This window comes from Mustelus asterias, chromosome 7 (assembly GCF_964213995.1).
Source record: "Mustelus asterias chromosome 7, sMusAst1.hap1.1, whole genome shotgun sequence".
Lineage (NCBI taxonomy): Eukaryota > Metazoa > Chordata > Chondrichthyes > Carcharhiniformes > Triakidae > Mustelus > Mustelus asterias.
In genome coordinates, this window is record NC_135807.1 from 17,794,870 (window position 1) to 17,815,761 (window position 20,892).

Sequence of the window (20,892 nt, forward strand, 5' to 3'; positions counted from 1 at the left end):
AGACGTGCTGGTTAGATGTATTGGCCATGCTAAATTCCCCCTCAGTGTATCTGAACAGGCGCCGGAGTGTGGCAACTAGGGAATTTTCACAGTAACTTCATTGCAGTGTTAATGTAAGCCTACTTGTGACATTAACAAATAAATAATAAAGCATATAGGATTCAGGGCTTTATTAATAGGAGCATAGAGCACAAGAGCAAGGAGGTTATGCTGAATTTATACAAGACACTAGTTAGAAAGGAGTATTATGTACTGTTCTGGGCGCCACACTAGAGGAAGGATGTGAACGAGTGGAAAGAGTGCAGGAGAGAGTTACAGCAATGGTTCCAGGGATGAGAAACTTCAGTTTTGAGGGTAGATTGGAGAGTTTGGGACTGTTCTCCTTGGAGAAAAGAAGGCTAAGACGAGATTTGATCGAGATGTTGAACATCATGAGGGGGCTGGACAGAGTAGATAGGGGGAAACTGTTCCTGCCCGTAACAGGATCAATAACAAGAGGGCAAGATTTAAAATGATTTGCAAAAGAAGCAAATGTGATGTGAGAAAAAACTTCTTCACACAGCGACGGGCTCAGGTCTGGAATACACTGCCTGGTAGTGTGGTGGAAGCAGGTTCAGTCAAAGCTTTCAAGAGGGCATTAGATGATTACCTGAATAGAAACAACGTGCCATGGGGAAAAGGCAGGGGAATGGCACTAAGCTCATTTGGAGGGCCGGTGCAGATAGGATGGGCCAAATGGCCTCCTCCTTCATCATAACAATCCTGTGATTCTATGAAATATATATACAGCAGGCAAATAATGAACAGATAATCTCTGTTTTTGATGTTGATTGTGGAATAAATCTTGACCAGGGAGAATCCGTTGTTCTTCAAAATAGTGCTTTTCAGTTCACCTGAATCTTGGCTCGGGTGAAAGCTGGAATTTCTGACAGTGCAGCGCTCCCTCTGTACTGTGTCAGCGTAGATTTCCATTCTCCAGTCACTGCGGGGGGACTTAAATACACAAACTTGGGAGGTAAGAGAGGCACTAACTCAGTTACCAGGATGCTACCGGGACTTTTACCAGGATGCTACTGGGACTTGATGGATTGAGTTATAAGAAGAGGCTGAGGGGTGATCTTACAGAGGTCTATAAAATAATGAGGGGCACAGATCAGCGAGATAGTCAATATCTTTTCCCAAAGGTAGGGGAGTCTAAAACTAGAGGGCATAGGTTTAAGATGAGAGGGGAGAGATACAAAAGGGTCCAGAGGGGCGATTGTTTCACACAGAGGGTGGTGAGTGTCTGGAACAAGCTGCCAGAGATAGTAGTAGAGGCGGGTACAATTTTGTCTTTTAAAAAGCATTTAGACAGCTACATGGGTAAGATGGGGGTAGAGGGATATGGGCCAAATGCGGGCAATTGGGACTAGAGTAGTGGTTAAAAAAAAGGGCGGCATGGACAAGATGGGCCGAAGGGCCTGTTTCCTGTAAACCTATATGAGTCCATGGTGCAGTGATGTAATAAACACACGGCACAATGTGTCCTGGAGGTCTGTGACAATGGTATTCTTTAACTGGTGGGATTATCCTGTTTTTGTCTTTGTTTCAGGTGTTCAAACAACCTTGGCCATCCATGCTGCGTACGGTGTACGGAGACAACGAGCGCTTTGAGATGACGTACTTCAAACAGTTCCCAGGCTTTTACCTGACTGGAGACAGTAAATCGCTATTTCACTTTCAATAATTTCTTTTACATTAATTATATGAATGAATCTACTTTGTGATGACCCCACAGTTGCCCGGGTGGCTGGCGATTAGTTTAAATTACTTATTTCACTTGCTTTACATCAGAAAAATCACAATCTTGAAGAAGTTTTACAAGCATACAAGTTTTAGGAACAGGAGCAGGCCATTTGGCCCTTCAGGACTACCCCACTATGCAACACGTACATGGCTGACCTGACCAGCCTACCCTCGATAACCGTCCACCGCCTTGTTTATCAAGACTCTGCTTCCACTGCCTTTTGAGGAAGGGACTGATCCCTGTCTTGAATGGGTGACCTTTAATTTTTAAACAGCAACCCCTAGTTCTAAATTCTCCCACAAGTGGAAACCTCCTTTTCACTTTCACCTTGTCAAGTCCCCTCAGGATTTTATATTATAGAATCACAGTATCCCTACAGTGCAGAAGGAGGCCATTCGGCCCATTGAGTCTGCACTGACACCAAACCCACCAAGGCCCTATCCCCATAACCTCACATATTTACCCCGCCAAACCCTCTAACCTACGCACCCGGGGAGACTGAGAGGTAATTTAGCATGGCCAATGCACCGAACCCGCATATCTTTGGACTGTGGGAGGAAACTGGAGCACCCAGAGGAAACCCACACAGACACGGGGAGAATCGAATGTGGTCTCAACTTCACTGTCCCCCCATTGCCCTTGACTTGTTTGACCAACAAAAGTCTATCAATCTCGGCCTTGAATGAATTCAACGTTGAGTCTCTGCCATTTCCTGTGGAAGAGAATTCCAGACTAACCACCCTTTGAGAGAAATAACTTTTCCTCATCTCTGTCTTAAATGGTAGACCTCTTATTCTTAAGCTGTGTCCTCTGGTTCTAGTCTCTTCCACAGGTGGAAACATACTCCCAGCATCTACCCAATCGAATCCCCTCAGGATCTCGGCATACAGGGATTCAGCGCACACTGCACAAGCTGCTCACACCATTCAGCCTTCTGACTACTTTGTATAACTCTCAGCACTCTCTTCTCGTACATTTGGTACTCTTACGGGTTGTCCTGATGAGTGCAAGATGAAAAACTTTGACAGAAATTGTCTCTTTTTTTCAGCAATATAACTTTATCAGGTCTCCATATCGCTGTGAAGTAAATAGACCCAGTTCTTCAATCATTCTTAGAATCATAGAATCCCTGCAGTGCAGAAGAAGGCCATTCGGCCCATCGGGTCTGCACCAACTACAATCCCACCCAGGCTCTATTCCCGTAACCCTTAATATTTACCCTGCTAATCCCCCTGACACTAGGGTCAATTTAGCATGGCCAATCAACCTAACCCGCACATCTTTTGGACTGTGGCAGGAAACCGGAGCGCCCGGAGGAAACTCATGCAAACACAGGGAGAACATGCAAGCTCTGCACAGACAGTTGGTGGGGAGGTAGTGATGGGTTGGGGCTGAAAGTACATTCCTGGCTTTAAGTGTTACCAATGGAGTGGCATGGTGGCACAGTGGTTAGCACTGCTGCCTCATAGCGCCAGGGACTTGGGTTCGATTCCCGGCTTGGGTCACTGTGCGAGTTTAAACGTTCTCCCCGTGTCTGCGTGGGTTTCCTCCGGGTGCTCCGGTTTCCTCCCACAGCCCAAAAGATGTGCTGGTTAGGTGGATTGGCCATGCTAAATTGCCCCTTATTGTCAGGGGGATTAGCTAGGGTAAATGTGTGGGGTTACGGGGGTGGGACCTGGGTGGGATTGTGGTCGGTGCAGACTCGATGGGCCGAATGGCCTCCTTCTGCACTGCCGGGATTCTATGATCAGATTCAGCTAAAGTAATGTTTCGGACTGATTTGAAAAGAAGCAACAGCATCCTGTGTGATTGACTTTTGAAGCAAAATGTGACTGAAAGTGACGTTTAAAGCAATGTTCCTTGCAGCTTTTTCTTTACAATTTGTCAGTTTACGTGGATAAATAATTAAAGAGCGCATTTTGCCGTGAAGTGACTGCCGGTGTTTCTCACTGAAGGATTTGTTATCCAGGTTGCAGACGAGATGGCGATGGTTATTACTGGATCACTGGACGGATAGATGATATGCTGAATGTCTCAGGTGGGAATGTTGTCACTTTACTCAGACCTGGCTGTAATTGAGACAAAAACAGTCAAATGCCATTTATGATAAGCATGAGGAATGTGTGTGTGGATATTTAAAAGAAATCATCTAGATCATGCCTTGCACTACTTCAGAATATTCCAAAGTGCTTTCCCATCAATTGCACACTGTCAAAGTGTAGTCACTGTTGTAATGTGGGAAAAAACAACACGGCAAGATCCCTCAAATAGCAAGTGATAGCGGTTAGATAATCTACACACTGGTAGAAAACACATCTAGAACAATATGGTGTGCAGATATCAGGACTCACCTGAACAATGCCTGGGGCTGCCTCCAGAGTCCAGGATGGAGCCACTTGCAACCCCTAGGCCTCGGAATATCACAGCAGTAGCAGGGCTACATCAGCAGTAACTCAGGTGTCCAGTGCATTGGTCATCTCCCCACCCGCCCCCTCCCGCCCCCTGCTCCCCAGCTTCTGTGGTTTGGTCCTTCAATTGACACGAGATCTATGACTGCGTAGATTGGGAGACAGTTGTCTCTGTGCTGGAGACACTGCTGCTGAACATTGGGTTTTGGACCAGGAGTTCCTCTGTACAAGGGCGGGCTGCGTCAGCTAAAATGGGCAGCCTGCTCACCTTAGAGCTTTCCAGAGCAGAGGAGTAGCAGAGTTTCAAGGTTAGCAGACTGTCCCCTGACTACTGTGTCCAACTGGGACAGGAGAGCTTCCCAGAACTCTGCGGCACGGTGGCACAGTGGTTAGCACTGCTGCCTCACAGCGCCAGGGACCCGGGTTCGATTCTCAGCTTGGGTCACTGTCTGTGCGGAGTCTGCATGTTCTCCCCGTGTCTGCGTGGGTTTCCTCTGGATGCTCCAGTTTCCTCCCACAGTCTGAAAGACGTGCAGGTTAGGTGTATTTGCCATGCTAAATTCTCCCTCAGTGTACCAGAACAGGCGCCGGAGTGTGGCGACTGGGGGATTTTCACAGCAACTTCATTGTAGAGTTAATGTAAGCCTACTTGTGACACTAATAAATAAACTTTAAAAAAAATCTCCATTCCCAATACAGCACCGATGCCTGATGCATTGGAGGATATTTGGGAGAACATTGCAACGTTCATATCTATTAATTGTATCCACCCACCTGGGAGTTCCCCTCCTAGCCACACACCATCATGACTTGGAAATATATTTCCGTACTGCTGAAACTCCCTCCCTGACAGCACTGTGGGTGCACCTACACCACACAGACTGCAGCGATTAAGCAAGTTGGCTCACCACCACCTTCTCAAGGGCAATAGGGAATGGGCAGCAAAATGTTGGCCTTGGCAGGTATTCCCACACTCCGAAGAAGGATAAAGTAAAAATGATTGAGGTATGGCTCACTGGGGTTACTTTAACAACCAGTGGATTTTCTGAGCAAATCCAATGGCTTCTCCACCCATGTCGGATTGGAATCGGGGCAATGTTAACTCCTCAACCTCATTAACATGCTCCATGTTTGGGTGACCAATGGCTGCCCTCTCACACTCAGATAAGTGTGTGGTCCCAGGAGCGTGCCTGCTGCTAGGAAAGTGAGGGGAGCAGGTATTTGAGTTCAAACCTCCTTCAGAGGCCCTAACCGGATCCTCAAAAGAAAGTAAAAAGCTTAATCTGCATTGCCGCTTCTGCTTCAGAGCCCTCTCCGAGTGGGGTTTAGCTGTCAGGAAGGCTTCCCTAATCAGATCACCGTTAAAATAGTGCTCGGGGTCTGGGGACGTCATCATGCTGTAGAGAACGAATCGTCCTGATGTTAAAACCCAGGCCAGAAACTCCAAAGTGTTTTATGAAGTTAGCCTACACCCTAGGGGCGGGATTTTCCGGCTGCGCTCATCCCAAAAACGGAAAACCCTGCCCAAGGTCAATGGACCTTAGCATAGTCCGTCCCCCGCCTGCTACGATTCCCGTGGCGGGTGGCAGATGGGAAAACTCCCCCCCCTTGGTTTTTACATTTGATGTTGGCACGGGCGAGCATAAGATGTTGCACTCCAGGTATGATTCAAGTGACCCACTAGGAAGCTTTTATCAAACAAAGTTTATTTAAGAACACATTTAAAATATAACAAAAAGATTTAGCATGACTTTTACAATTACAAAAATCAGACATGATACAGTATAAATCTTAACAGCTAGCTACTTATGGTGTTCCAAGTCAAACAACACCTCACAAACATACACCCCCTTCTAGACTTGGCGCAAGAAGCAAGTATGCTCACGTGATGCTGGATTTTGCAGTTTTTAAACGCCTACTGTGAATTGATCCTTTCAATGTTGGAGTAAAACTCTGAGGCTTCCCAGTCCTGGAACTTTCAGCACACCTCTGAAGAGAGAGAGAGGGGGAGACTGCTTTCTGTCTCAAGTCCAAACAGCATCCGAGAAGAATGAAACTAAAACCTTGGATTTTTCTGTGGAAGAAAATCTGTCCCCAGGCATCACCTGACCTGCCAATCATCCCCAAATCAAGCTCCACTCAGCAATCCCCAAAGGACTATAAAGCTCCAGAACCCTGCATTAATCCAGATTAAAAATAAACATGATGTCCATTATATTGCTTCAGTACCAATTAGAGGACAACGGTTACAGACAGCACAGTGTCAATAAAATGCTGGGACCTGCTTAAAAAAACCTGCAGAGAAACATGATTAAAATACATTTCTTAGAGGCACAGTATCGTCACATTGCTCACCACATCAATGTGTATTTTGAATCTTTGTTTTGACATTAACAGGTCACCTGTTGAGCAGTGCTGAGGTGGAATCAGCCCTGGCAGAGCACGATGCAGTAGCAGAGGTTGCTGCCGTGAGCCATCCACACCCGGTGAAGGGCGAATGTATTTACTGCTTTGTCACTCTAAAGGACGGGAGGGAATTGACTCAATCCATCACAGATGAACTGAAAAACAAAGGTAACTTTGACGAGTTGGACAAGATTTAAATTGCTCTGGATACGATAGGGGAGGCGATGGCGTAGTGGGATTATCGCTAGACTATTATTCCAGAAACTCAGCTAATGTTCTGGAGACCCAGGTTCGAATCCTGTCACGGCAGGTGGTGGAATTTGAATTCAGTAAAAAATATCTGGAATTCAGAATCTACTGATGACCATGAAACCATTGCCGATTGTCAGAAAAACCCATCTGGTCCTTTAGGGAAGGAAATCTGTCATTTTTACCTGGTCTGACCTACATGTGACCCACAGCAATATGGTTGACTCTTATCTGCTTCGGGCAACTAGGGATGGGCAATAAATGCCGGGCAAGCCGGCGACGCCCATGTCCCATGAATGAATAAAAAAAATACAAGGCTCCAAATGAGGGAACCCAGTAGCAAACAAAAATACATCAATAAAAACCCCGGACCTGCAGCTTTATCCAACATTTTCTTTATTGTAAGGGAGACTTTGGCAGACCTGGGCCTGCTTGACATAAGAAGATAAGAAATAAGAGCAGGAGTAGGCCATTCGGCCCCTTGAGTTTGCTCAACCATTCAATAAGATCATGGCTGATCTGATTTGGTCTTAACTCCACCTTCCTGCTTGTCCCCAGTGCACCACGCCCCCACCCCTCACCCTAGCCCACCACCACACCCATTACTCTTAACCCATAACCCTTGCCGATCAAATATCTGTCTAATTTAGAGCCTTAGCTAAATTCAGGCCTCCACTGCTCTCTGGGGAGGTGAATTTCAAACACTGATGACTCTCTGAGAGAATAAATTTCTTCCCATGTCTTGTCTTAAATGGAGTGTCGGGAGGGCAAGGTGATACTCAGTGTGGATTCTCTGACAGAGCACAGTACATGTTGAGTTGGGGTGGTGATGGCAGGAAGGAGGGTGGTTCTGCATCTCTGTTGTTGATTTGCTGGCCCTTGTTTGGGAGTCATGCACCCATTGTGTGTTCCCAGAGTTAATGGCTGGAATTTTACGGCCCGCCAACTCACCACGGGAATCCGAGTGGGCGAGGGGCGGAGCATGGAAAGGTCTGTTGACCTTGGGCGGGATTTTACGGTTTCGAGACGAGCGAGGCCGGAAAATCCTGCCCAATGTTTTTAATTTAAATTTATATGCATAGGTTTTCCTAACCTTCCTGTTTTTTGATTCATTCATGGGACATGGGTGTCACTGGCTGGGCCAGCATTTATTGCCCATACTTAATTGACCTTAGAACTGATTGGCTTGCTGGGCCATTTAAGAGTCAACTACATTGCTGTGGCTCTGGAGTCATATGTAGGCCAGACCAGGTAAGGACAGCAGATTTCCTTCCCTAAAGGCCATTAGTGAACCAGATGGGTTTTTACCACAATTGACGATGGTTTCATGGTTGTCATTAATTCCAAATTTTAAAAAAAGATTTCATATTTCACCATCTGCTATGGTGGGATTCAAACCCTGGTGTCCAAAGAATTATCCTGGCCTTCTGGATGACTAGTCCAGTGACAATATCAGTGTGCCACTGCCTTCCCTTTGATAGGCCTGTGACTATCTCGGCTATCTTTTGCTTCTGTTATCTGTTGGGTTTATTTCCACCCCTCTACCTGTTTTTTTTCCCGAGTAGCATTGTTGCTTACCTTATAATTTCTTTCAGTCCTTCCTGAAATGTAGATCATTTTGATAACTCTGAAATTTGAAATTTATTTATTAGTGTCAGAGATAGGCTTACATTAACACTGCAATGAAGTTACTATGAAAATCCCCATGTCATCATTCTCTGGTGCCTGGTCGGGTACACTGAGGCAGAATTTAGCATGGCCAACGCACCTAACCAGCACATCTTTGGGACTGTGGGAGGAAACCAGAGCATCCAGAGAAAACCCACGCAGACACGGGGAGAACGTGCAGACTCCGCACAGACAGTGACCCAAGCTGGGAATTGAACCCGGGTCCCTGGCGCTGTGAGGCAGCAGTGCTGAGTTGAAGAAGAGATGGGTGGAGGTTTGCTCACACCATTGCAAGAGATAGCGTGGTGTTAATAACGATGCAGAGTGGACAGGCTGTGTTGTCAGATAGAGCCTAATCCTGATGTGAACCAAGCACTGCCATTTTCAATCTTGCTGCTCCAGTTAACATCCTCTCTTCAAACAGACACAGCTGAGCTTGCATTGGGGCTGCATGACAGGTCCCTCATCTGTACTATTAAAAGGAATTCATCCAACTAGTTGCTTATTACTATTTACCAGCTGTTGCAGAGTTTGCAGTGTGTATGAGGTTGTTGGAAGAGTTCAGAAAGATTAGTAAAGTTCGTAGGGAGGGGCACTTGACCTAATGCTTCTGGGTAGATCATGTATTCCCAGTCATGGGGGCGAGATTACAGGTCACCTATTTCTTTTAGTATATATTCACAGCAGGGATTCCTCAGGTTCGTGTCCTAGGCCCAACCATCCACGGCTGCTTCATCAATAACCTTCCCTCCATCATAAGGTCAGAAGGGGGGATGTTCGCACAATGTTCAGCACCATTCACCACTCCTTAGATACTGAAGCACGCTGTGTCCATATGAAGCACGACCTGCACTAATTCAGCTTGGGCTGATAAGTGGCAAGTAACATTCGTGCCACGCAAGTGCAAGGCAATGACCATCTTCAACAAGAGAGAATCTTACTGTCTTCCTTGACATTCAATGGCATTCGAGAAATCCTCTAATCATGCTAATATGTTACCCCCTACACAATGACCTCTTATTTAGTGCAATAAACTTTGATGAGGCATCTTGAACGGCGATATAGTTCCAAATCAGGATGGTGAGTGGCTTGGAGGGGAACTTGCAGGTGGTGGTGTTCCCATTTATCTGCTGCGCTTGTCCTTCTAGATAGAAGAGGTCATGGGTTTGGAAGGTGCTGTCCAAGGATATTTGGTGAACTGCTGCAGTGCATCTTGTTGATAATATACGCTGCTGCTACTGAGTGTCGGTGGTGGAGGGAGTGAATGTTTGTGGATGTGGTGCCAATCAATTGGGCTGCTTTGCCCTGGGTGGTGTCAAGCTTCTTGAGTGTTGTTGGAGCTGCACCCATCCAGGCACCCATGCCTTTTGGGAATCAAAGTGCAGCACTTCCACAGATTCCCCTTTATTCTTGTTACTTCCTGAAAGAACTGTAATGGGGTGGGAGGGGGGAATATGATGAGGCAAACCTCTAAACATGTGTCAGCAATTGCATTTATATCTTATCACATTGAAACAGCTGGGAAACACGGCTCACAATAGATTGCTTGTCACACACAATGAATGGTTTTTAATGGGGTGTTGATGGAAGCATTGCTTTTTAAAATGTCTCTTTTTATTTCATGTTGCCCCTTTCATTCCTGCACCTGACCCACAGATACTGCCTCACGTCAATGTACAATTAGCCATTCTTATTAACTGAGCCCGGCTATTACTTGCTGGTGGGCTATTGGACCACAGCGGAGGCGATTCTGCCCATTATCTTCAGAAACATCATCGAATCCTTACAGTGCAGAAGAAGGCCATTCGGCCCATTGAGTTTGCACCTTACTCTCTGATAGAGTATCTTACCCAGGCCCTTTGCCCCGCCTTATCCCCGTAACCCCGCACATTTCCCATGGCTAATCCATCTAACCTAGATATTTTAGGACACTCGGGCAATTTAGCATAGTCAATCCACCTAACCTGCAAACCTTTGGACTGTGGGAGGAAACCCACGCAGACACAGAGAGAATGTGCAAACTCCACACAGACGGTGACCCAAGGCCAGAATTGAACCCGGGTTCCCTGGCGCAGTGCTAACCACTCTGCCGCTGTAAACTTGCGTACACTTTACATCGGGAGCTACTCGATAGTGATGAGGAGCAGAAGCTGCGGCTGATGTGTCTGCCTGCCACAGGCTGGGGTTGGAGGGGGGGGGGGTTGTAGTTCACTCGCACTGCAACATTCTCATTCAGCACACCCTGGGGATTACTGAGTAATGGAATGGAGCTTTCACTCTCTTCCCCATGCCACAGGTTCCCTGATCTTTCCCACTTGAATTACAGTGTCAGCACTTGTTAGCTGTGCTTATACTGAGAGCGCTGAGCGCTGCACCTTCGTGCTGTGGAACCGCCACTTAATGCAGGTTAATGTCACCCACAAATCAAGGCGCTGCTGTCAGCGCCATTGAGAGTGGGCTAGAAGTGAGGCAGGAATGGCAATAAATCATAACGGACTCACAACGAGATTGCAGGGCATCACCTGCCAGAGAGAAAGTGCTGACAAATGGGAAAGGAAAACAGAATATGCCGAGGAAAATTTCAGTGAGCGGAAATTAAAATTTATAAAACAAAGGCAGTAGAATCATGCAATATGCAGCAGGTCAGTCGTCAGTGGAAAGAGAGGTCACTGGGTGTTGTGCTGAACTGTTCCAAATGCTGACAGAACGTGCCATTTATTTCCGGTATTTTCTGTGATCAGATCTCTTCCTCACTGGTTTAAAATTCCCAGCTGGAAGTTACTGATAATATTCAGGGCAGCAATGGCTTGTTCCGAGACTGGATAACCTCCAGGTTCCTGAGCATGCGATAGGTCTCTGCTTCATGTGAGAAGCTGGTTAGATGTGAAAAAGCTGCTACTTAAACTCAGCGGAACAATGAAAAGAAAGAAAGTCTCGGCATCCCAAAGCGCTTTACAGTCAATGAAGATGAAGGCGGCACGGTAGCACAGTGGTTAGCACTGCTGCTTCACAGCTCCAGGGACCCGGGTTCGATTCCCGGCTTGGGTCACTGTGTGTGTGGAGTTTGCACGTTCTCCCCGTGTCTGCGTGGGTTTCCTCCGGGTGCTCCGGTTTCCTCCCACAGTCCAAAGATGTGTGGGTTAGGTTGATTGGCCATGCTAAAAAAAATTGCCCTTAGTGTCCTGAGATGCGTAGGTTAGAGGGATTAGTGGGTAAATATGTAGGGATATGGGGGTAGGGCCTGGGTGGGATTGTGGTCGGTGCAGACTCGATGGGCCGAATGGCCTCTTTCTATACTGTAGGGTTTCTATGATTCTATGATTTCTATGAAGATGGCAGCACGGTGGCACAGTGGTTAGCACTGCTGCCTCACAGCACCAGGGACCCGGGTTCGATTCCCGGCTCGGGTCACTGTCTGTGCGGAGTCTGCATCTTCTCCCCGTGTCTGCGTGGATTTCCTCCGGGTGCTCCGGTTTCCTCCCATAAGACATGCTGGTTAGGTGCATTGGCCATGCTAAATTCTCCCTCAGTGTACCCGAACAGGCGCCGGAGTGTGGCGACTAGGGGATTTTCACAGTAACTTCATTGCAGTGTTAATGTAAGCCTACTTGTGACACTAATAAATAAATGAATACTACTTTTGACATGTAGATATTGTTGCAATGTCCACCAAAAGCAGGACAAATCCAAGCTGGTAAATTACCGTCCCAACAATCCACTCTCAATCCTTAGGAAAGCAATGGAAGACGTCAACAGTGCTACGAGGCAGCACTTACTCAGCAATAACCTGCTCATTAACACTCAGTTTGGGTTCTGCCAGAGTCACTCAGCTCCTGATTGCAGCCCTGGTCCAAACATGGACACAAGAGCTGAATGCCAGAGGTGAGGTGAGTTACTGCCTTGACATCAAGGGAGTATTTGATCGAGTGAGGCATCAAGGAGCCCTAGCAAACTGGAGTCAATGGGAATCAGGAGGAAAACTCTCCGTTGGTTGGGGTCATATCTAACACAAAGGATGATGCTTGTGGTTGTTGGAAGTCAATCATCTCAACCCCGGGATATCACTGTGGGAATTCCAAAGGGGCGTGTCCTCGGCCCAACCATCTTCAGCTGCTTTATCAATAAACTTCATCATAAAGGCAGATGGGGGGCTGTTTGTACAATGTTCAGCACCATTCACATCAGGGTGGCATGTTGGCACAGTGGTTAGCACTGCTGCCTCACAGCGCCAGGGACCTGGATTTGATTCCTGGCTTGGGTCACTGTCTGTGTGGAGTCTGCACATTCTCCCCGTGTCTGCGTGGATTTCCTCCGGGTGCTCCAGTTTCCTCCCACAGTCTGAAAGATGTGTTGGTTAGGTGCATTGGCCATGCTAAATTCTCCCTCAGTGTACCCGAACAGGTGCCGGAGTGTGGCGACTAGGGGATATTCACAGTAACTTCATTGCAGTGTTAATGTAAGCCTACTTGTGACAAAAACTTAAATAAACTTCCTGAGATATTGAAGCACTCTATGTCCATATGAAGCAAGACCTGCAATAATTCAGCTTGGACTGGCAAGTGGCAAGCAACAGTTACACCACACAAATGCCAGGCAATGACCATCTCCAACAAGAGAGAATTTAATCATCTCCCTTGACATTCAATGGCATTAACATTGCTGAATCTCCACTATCAACATCCTGGGGGTTGCCATTAACCAGAAAAAGATCTTGACCAGTCATTAGGTACAAGAGCAGGTCAGAGGCTGGAAATTCTGCAGAGAGTAACTCACCTGACAACTCCTTCCAAACCTGTTCACTACATGGCACAAGTCAGGAGTGTGATGGAATACTTCGCATTCCCTGGATGGGTGCAGCTCCACCAACACTCAAAAAGCTTGACAGCATCCAGCACAAAGCAACCCGCTTGTTTGGCAGCAATCCACCACCTTTAATATTCATTCCCTCCACTACTGACGCAAGTGGCAGCAGCGTGCACCACCTTCAAGATGCTCCGCAGCAACTCACCAAGGCTCTTTAGACAGCATCTTCCGAATGTGTCCTGTACCATCTAGATGGACAAGGGCAGCAGATGCATGGGAACACCACCACCTGTATGTTCCACTCCAACCCTCTCACCATCTCGACTTGCAATTACATCGCTGTTCCTTTGCTGTTGCTGGGTCAAAATCCTGTAACTCCCTCCCTAACAGCACAGCGGGTGTACCTACATCTGGGGACTGCAGCTGTTGAAGAAGGCAGCTCATCCCAAGGGCAAGTAGGGATGAGCAATAAATGCTGGCCTAGTGATGCCCACATCCCATGAAGAAATAAACAATAAAATGTAGAAACCTCAACCAATTTGAACACAGGAAGGTCCCAAAGACAGCCATGAGATAGTGCTTAGATAATCTACTTGCTTTCATGTCTCATGTGAAGGAGTCCACCCCTGACACCCTCAATGTTGCACTGGAGGATCAGCCTACCTCTTGTGTTCTAGAGCTGGACTTGGACCCTCAACCTTCTGACTGAGAGGGAAGAATGATACCAACCAAGTCACAGTTATCCAGTTTGTAGCATGTATTAACCATGCCACAAAGATTTGTACTGGGACCCTTACTGTTATATACATAAAAGATATGGATGAAAATGTGGGGGAAATGTTTAGCAAGTTTGCAGATAACACCAAGATTGGTAGGGAGGTTAATAGTGAAGGAGAAGTTCGTAGGTTACAGGAAGATATAGATGGGTCGGTCAGATGGCAGAGCTGTGGCAGATGGTATGTAACCCTGCTAAGTGTGAGGTGATGTACTTTGCAAGAAGTAACAGGAGAAGGGAGTATTTAATGAATGGCAGGACACTAGAAAGCCCAGAGGAACAGAGGGATCTTGGGGTAATTATTGACTGAAGGCGGCAGGACATGTGAGTAGTATAATTAAAAGGCATCTGCGACACTTGCTTTCATCAGTCGTGGTATAGAGTATAAGAGAAAGGAGGAAATGTTGGAGTTGTACAGAGCATTGACTGGATCATAGCTGGAGTAGTGTGTGTAACTCTGGTCATCTCACTATAGGAAGGATGTGATTGCACTAGAGGGAGATTCACAGAGAAGGTTCACTAGGATGTTGCCTGGGATGGAGCATTTGAGCTATAAGTAGAGACTGGATAGGCTTGGATTATTTTCTTTAGAGCAGAGAAGGCTGAAAGGGGACATGATTGAGGTGTATAGGATTCTGAGGGGCATGGTGAGTAGGGAGCAGCTGTTCCTCTTAGTTGAGGGTCAATCACAAGGGGGGGGGCATAGTTTTAGGGCGAGGGGCAGGAGATCCAGAGTTGATTTAAAGAACAAAGAACAAAGAGGCCCTTCGGCCCTCCAAGCCTGCACCGACCATGCTGCCCGACTTAACTAAAACCCCCTACCCTTCCGGGGACCATGTCCCTCTATTCCCATCCTATTCATGTACTTGTCAAGACGCCTCTTAAAAGTCACTACCGTATCCGCTTCTACTACCTCCCCCGGCAACGACTTCCAGGCACCCACTACTCTCTTTCAAAAATCTGCCTCGTACATCTCCTTCAAACCTGCCCCTCGCACCTTAAACCTATGCCCCCTAGTAATTGACTCTTCCACCCTGGGAAAAAGCCTCTGACTATCCACTCTGTCCATGCCTCTCATAATCTTGTAGACTTCTATTAGGTCGCTCCTCAACCTCCATCGTTCCAGTGAAAAGAAACTAAGGGCCTGATTTTGCCAAAACTTCGCGCCCGTTTGGTAAAGTTGGGCGTCGGGCTTTTAACGCGATCTGCACCCGAATCCGAGCAGATCGCGCCTTTACCAACACCCGATTCGGGCGCGGGTCTGGCCCGCGCCCGAATCGGGCGGCCCGACGATTTAAATGCATTTGCATACATTTAAATCGACTTAATGAACCGCGCGCCCAACTCTACCGCCAAATCCCACTTTACCGTCTTCTGGCCCGATCCGCGTCCGCCGCAGCCTCCAAAGAGCGGGGTCAGAGACTGCAACGGCTCTCTGACCCAGGTCATCCTCTGGTCGGGGCGGGAGGGGGGTGGGAGGCGGAGAGGGGCTGTGACACCTCATCCCCTGGGGCGGGGGGGGGGGGAGAGAGGGAGTGTAACGTCTCATCCCCTGGGGGGGGGAAAGAGAGGGGGTGTGACGTCTCATCCCCTGGGTGGGGCGGGGGGGGGGGGGGTGGGGGGGAGGTGGGAGGGGAGGGGATGTGACGTCTCATCCTCTTGGGGGGGGTTGGGAGGGGAGGGGGTGTGATCGATCATCCCCTGGTCAGGGGGGGTTCCGCTGCCAGTCTGCAGCCGATCCCTCCTGTCGGAGTGGACGTGCGGCCATGCCATCCCACAAAACCTTCAGGATGAAGCGATTCCTCGCTAAGAAGATGAAGCAGAACCGGCCGATTCCACAGTGGATCCGCATGAAAACCGGCTACAAGATCAGTACAAATCCAAGAGGAGACACTGGAGAAGGACCAAGCTGGGCCTGTAAAGGGATACACCATCACTGGTACACTACCAACCACAGATTACTCTTCCCTGCAGGGGCAAGAGAGCAGGAGAGATGGCTGTGGCTGGTAGTGTATCAGCGATGGTGTATCCCTTTACACTGTGGAATCGGCCACTGTGGAATCGGCCGGTTCTGCTTTATCTTCTTAGCGAGGAATCGCTTCATCCTGAAGATTTCGTGGGATGGCATGGCCGTACGTCCACTCCGGCAGGAGGCATCGGCTGCAGACTGGCAGCCGCCCCCCCTCCCCTCCCCTCCCCTCCCCCCAGCCACACCGCCCCCCCCCCCTTCCCCATCTCCCCTGACCAGAGGATGAACGTCAGAGAGCCGCTTTCTGCTTTTGTTTTCACGCCCGGGCGCGCTCTGTCAGATATTTTTTGAACTGCGCATGCGCAGTTCAGAGCTCCGATCGGTCCGCCAGCGCTAAGCCCCGGCCATGGCGCGGATTGGACTGGAGCCGGCAAAACATGTATGGGCGCGCTGGAAAGAGGATTCCAGGCGCGGATCTATTTGATGCCCAGATTCGACACTTAGACTCAAAATGGTAAAATTCCCCCCTAAGTTTCTCCAACCTCTCCTCATAGCTAATGCCCTCCATACCAGGCAACATCCTGGTAAATCTTTTCTGTACCCTCTCCAATGCCTCCACATCCTTTTGCTAGTATGGCGGCCAGAATTGAACACTATATTCCAAGTGCAGCCTATCTAAGGTTCTATAAAGCTGCAACATGACTTGCCAATTTTTAAACTCATTGCCCCGGCCGATGAAGGCAAGCATGCCGTATGCCTTCTTGACTACCTTCTCCACCTGCATTGCCACTTTCAGTGACCTGTGTACCTGTACAACCAGATCCCTTTGCCTATCAATACTCTTAATGGTTCTGCCATTTACTGTATATTTCCTATCTGTATTAGACCTTCCAAAATGCATTACCTCACATTTGTCCGGATTAAACTCCATCTGCCATCTCTCTGCCCAAGCCTCCAACTGATCTATATCCTGCTGTATCCTCTGATGGTCCTCATCGCTATCCGCAAATCTACCAACCTTTGTGTCGTCCGCAAGCTTACTAATCAACCCAATTACATTTTCCTCCAAATCATTTATATACATTTAAGAAAAATCTTTTTCACTCAGAAGGTGGTGGGAATCTGGAACTCACTGCCTGCGAAGGTAGTGGAGGCTGGAAACCTTACAACCTTTAAAAAACACTTGGATGAGCACTTGAAACATCCTAACATTCAAGGATATGGGACAAGTGCTGGAAAATGGGATTAGTGCGACTTTAGTAGTAGATATTGTCGGTGCAAACCTGATGGGCCAAAGGGCCTTTTTCTGCAGTGTATGACTCTATGAATCCATGAGAAGGATGTTGTTGTGAGAAAGGGAACATCGCACTGAAGCAATGACCCTTGACGCGTTTATCGCTGTAAGCATCTTCTTTGGGAAGAAAGAATGGAAATATCTTCATTCCTTAATGCTGCTGCTCTTCACCCGGGCAAACAACGGGACAAAATCAATTCAACTGACTAAAATCGCTAACTATCTCTTTTTAAATTTGCAGTACGACAGAAGATTGGACCAATAGCAACGCCTGACTACATACAGAATGCACCTGGGCTCCCAAAAACCCGCTCAGGTAAATCATGTGTCACAGGGGAGGCGGTGGCCTAATGGCATTATCGCTAGACTATTAAGTCAGAAACTCAGCTAATGTTCTGGGGACCCGGGTTCGAATCCCGCCACGGCAGATGGTAGAATTTCAATTCAATAAAAAATATCTGGAATTAAGAATCAACTGATGACCATGAAACCATTGTCGATTATCGGAAAAATTCATCTAGCTCATTCATGTCCTTTAGGGAAGGAAATCTGCCGTCCTTACCTGGTCTGGCCAACATGTGACTCCAGAACCACAGCAATGTGGTTGACCCTCAGCTGCCCTCTGAGTTGGCCTGGCGAGCCACTCCGTTGTGTCAATCACTCAAGTAGGTAACTCGCCACCACCTTGTCAAAGGCAACTAGGGATGGGCAATAAATGTTGGTCAGCCAGCGACACCCATATCCCATGAATGAATAAAAAACGATGAAGTAGAATTGAATAGAATCATAGAATCCCTACAGTGCAGGAGGAGGCCATTCAGCCCATCGAGTCTGCACCGACCACAATCCCACCCAGGCCCTTTCCCTGTAACCCCACACATTTACCCTGCTAATCCTCCTGACGCTAGGGTCAATTTAGCATGGCCAATCCACCTAAATCACACATCTTTGGACTGTGGGAGGAAACCGGAGCACCCGAAGGAAACCCATGCAGGCACGGGGAGAATGTGCAAACTCCACACAGTATTGAGACTGTAGTAGGTGAAATTAAGACCAGTTGTAAAAAGCACCCAACTAACAACAGAACACGTTGTTTAACCAATCATTTTTTTCTTCTCCAAAGGTAAAATAATGAGGCGCATCCTGAGGCACATTGCTTGCAATGAAAAGGATTTGGGGGACACCTCCACCCTCATAGACCCGACAGTGGTGGAAGTTCTGTTCAGCCAGCGATGTCAAGCAGCTGCTTGAAAGCAAGCAGTGAACGGCCCGTTCCAATCAGACCCAGCACTGAACAGAGAGAGCCTCCAACAGACTGGTCCAGATAGGGGCCAGGAATTGCACTGCACGGATATTCTAACTAGCAATGTACTTGTTAAAAAGAAATCATTCCAAATCTGCAATAACCTATCTCATTAAGGAATTGCTTTTTATAAACTGCTTCCCAACGTCTAATTATTTCTGAAATGATTCCAGGGTTTTATACCTCCTGTACTGTAAGGGGAGTTTATTCCACTTATTGATCCTTATGTGAAGAGGTATTCCCGACTCGATCCTCACATTACCTCCCACTGATTAGAATTGATGTCTCTCTATTCTGTTTGCACAATTTAAATTCTGCGTGAACTTTTTCTACATGGTGAACAATATTTGTAACCTTTTCTAAATTAATCTCTCCAATGCTTCCTTTCCAGGCTGGAAAACTCAAGTTATCCCGACCCTTCCTCTGGGTTTCCGACCTGTGGCACTCAGCTTTCCTGTTCTTTGCGGTGTTTGGATGTCTTCTCTGTTTCTCACTGACCATCTCCTTCATATTTACACCATGGATTTGGTTTGCAGCATCACTGCTTGGAGAGGGTAGACTTCCTCTTCAGATCACTGATGCTCTTCTTCAGATTCAAATGCGTTTGCGTCTTTCATGCGTTTCACCAATTCTCTGTCTCCTTGAGGTGGCTGTGTTGAAAGGGGTTTGTAATATTATGTTTGGCCTAAGCTGTTTTGCTTCACTGTCCCTCGAATCACGCAGCATTTTCTTGCTTTTGCCCCAGCCAATCCTTTCTCTTTTCTCCCGTAGGATTTGTACAGATCACTTTTCCTCTGTGTCTCACTTTTAATCAGTTCCTCAATGGATCCCGGGTCATGTTTGTTCAGTCTGAGACTGTACGTTTTGGGAACACATTGGATGCTCAGCATTTTAAAAGTTTTAAAGTTAAAAGCTTATTTATTAGTCACAAGTGGGCTTACATTCACACTGCAATGAAGTTATTGTGAAATTCCCCTAGTCACCACACTCCGGCACCTGTTCGGGTACACTGAGGGAGAATTTAGCATGGCCAATGCACTTAACCTGCACATCTTTGGACTGTGGGAGGAAACCAGAGCACCCAGAGGAAACCCATGCAGACACGGGGAGAATGTGAAAACTCCACACAGACAGTGACCCAAGCTGGGAATCAAACCCACGTCCCTGGCGCTGTGAGGCAGCAGTGATAACCACTGTGCCACCGTGCCGCCCCAATATATGGCTTACATAGAATTTAGCAAAACTGAAATATGTCATTCAGCCCAACCAGTTTGTGTTAGCATTTAGTCTCCTTATTCCCAGCTGCCGACCCATTTCCTACATCTCTTTGGTTCCCTTTCCCTTAATCACCGATCCAAATTATTCTGAAACGGTTTCATGGTACTTGTTTCGCTGCCTAACACCAGTAATGCATTCGACGGTCCCACAACTCTATGTGTAAAAAGCTTTCTCATGCACCGTATCAGAATCATGACAATTCATCGTCGAACACTGTCCACTAATTTAGATTCCTCACAATTTGTTTCTATTTACTCTGTCCCATCTTTTCAAATCATCGCATAATTTTCTCTGTTCGAACAAAAACAGCCGCAATTTCTCACATCGTTCTTCAAATGGAGATTTGATTATGCAATGTCTTATTAAAATATTAATTGTGATTAAAAGGAGCTTGTGAATATTTCCGTCTTCCCACTTTCTTACACTTCTCTCCTCTGGGTGACAAATCCACCTTGTGATGGTCACAAGACTGGCTCTAAACCTTTCCACACTCGACGGTTATGGTTACAAACCACCCACAGTCGATTGGGCCAAATGTTCCCTCACCTGTGCTGGAGCACTTAAACTATTGTAGTGCCATGGTTGCTAGCTGAGGTCAGCTCCTCAATATAAAACTGACAATAGAAACCAGGTGGGGAGGCAGTGGTGTAGTGGTATTTTCACTGGACTAGTAATCCAGAGACCCAGATGTGGGGACCTGGGTTCGAATCCAACCATGGTCGATGGTGAAATTTGAATTCAATAATAATTTGGAATTAACGATGACCATAAAACCGTTGTTGATTGTCGTTTAAAAAAAACCCCATCTGGTTTCACTAATGTCCTTTCGTGAGGGAAATCTGTCATCCTTACCTGGTCTGGCCTACATGTGACTCCAGATCCATGGCAATGTGGTTGACCCTTAAGTACACTTGAAATGGAAGGCAGTAAGGGGCGGGTGATAAATGCTGGCC

The 20,892-nt window shown here is 47.2% G+C and overlaps 1 protein-coding gene across 1 annotated transcript in view; it reads left to right on the forward strand.

Moving 5' to 3' along the window:
* Nucleotides 1-20,335, forward strand: part of acss2l (acyl-CoA synthetase short chain family member 2 like) — a 65,109-nt gene extending 44,774 nt beyond the window's left edge. The window contains exons 14-18 of the mRNA XM_078215724.1: nucleotides 1,592-1,700; nucleotides 3,756-3,824; nucleotides 6,592-6,768; nucleotides 17,600-17,674; nucleotides 18,482-20,335. Coding sequence (XP_078071850.1) covers nucleotides 1,592-1,700; nucleotides 3,756-3,824; nucleotides 6,592-6,768; nucleotides 17,600-17,674; nucleotides 18,482-18,609 — 558 coding nt within the window. The 3' untranslated portion in view covers nucleotides 18,610-20,335. The remainder of the gene's footprint in view (nucleotides 1-1,591; nucleotides 1,701-3,755; nucleotides 3,825-6,591; nucleotides 6,769-17,599; nucleotides 17,675-18,481) is intronic.
* The last annotated feature ends 557 nt before the right edge of the window (nucleotides 20,336-20,892 follow it).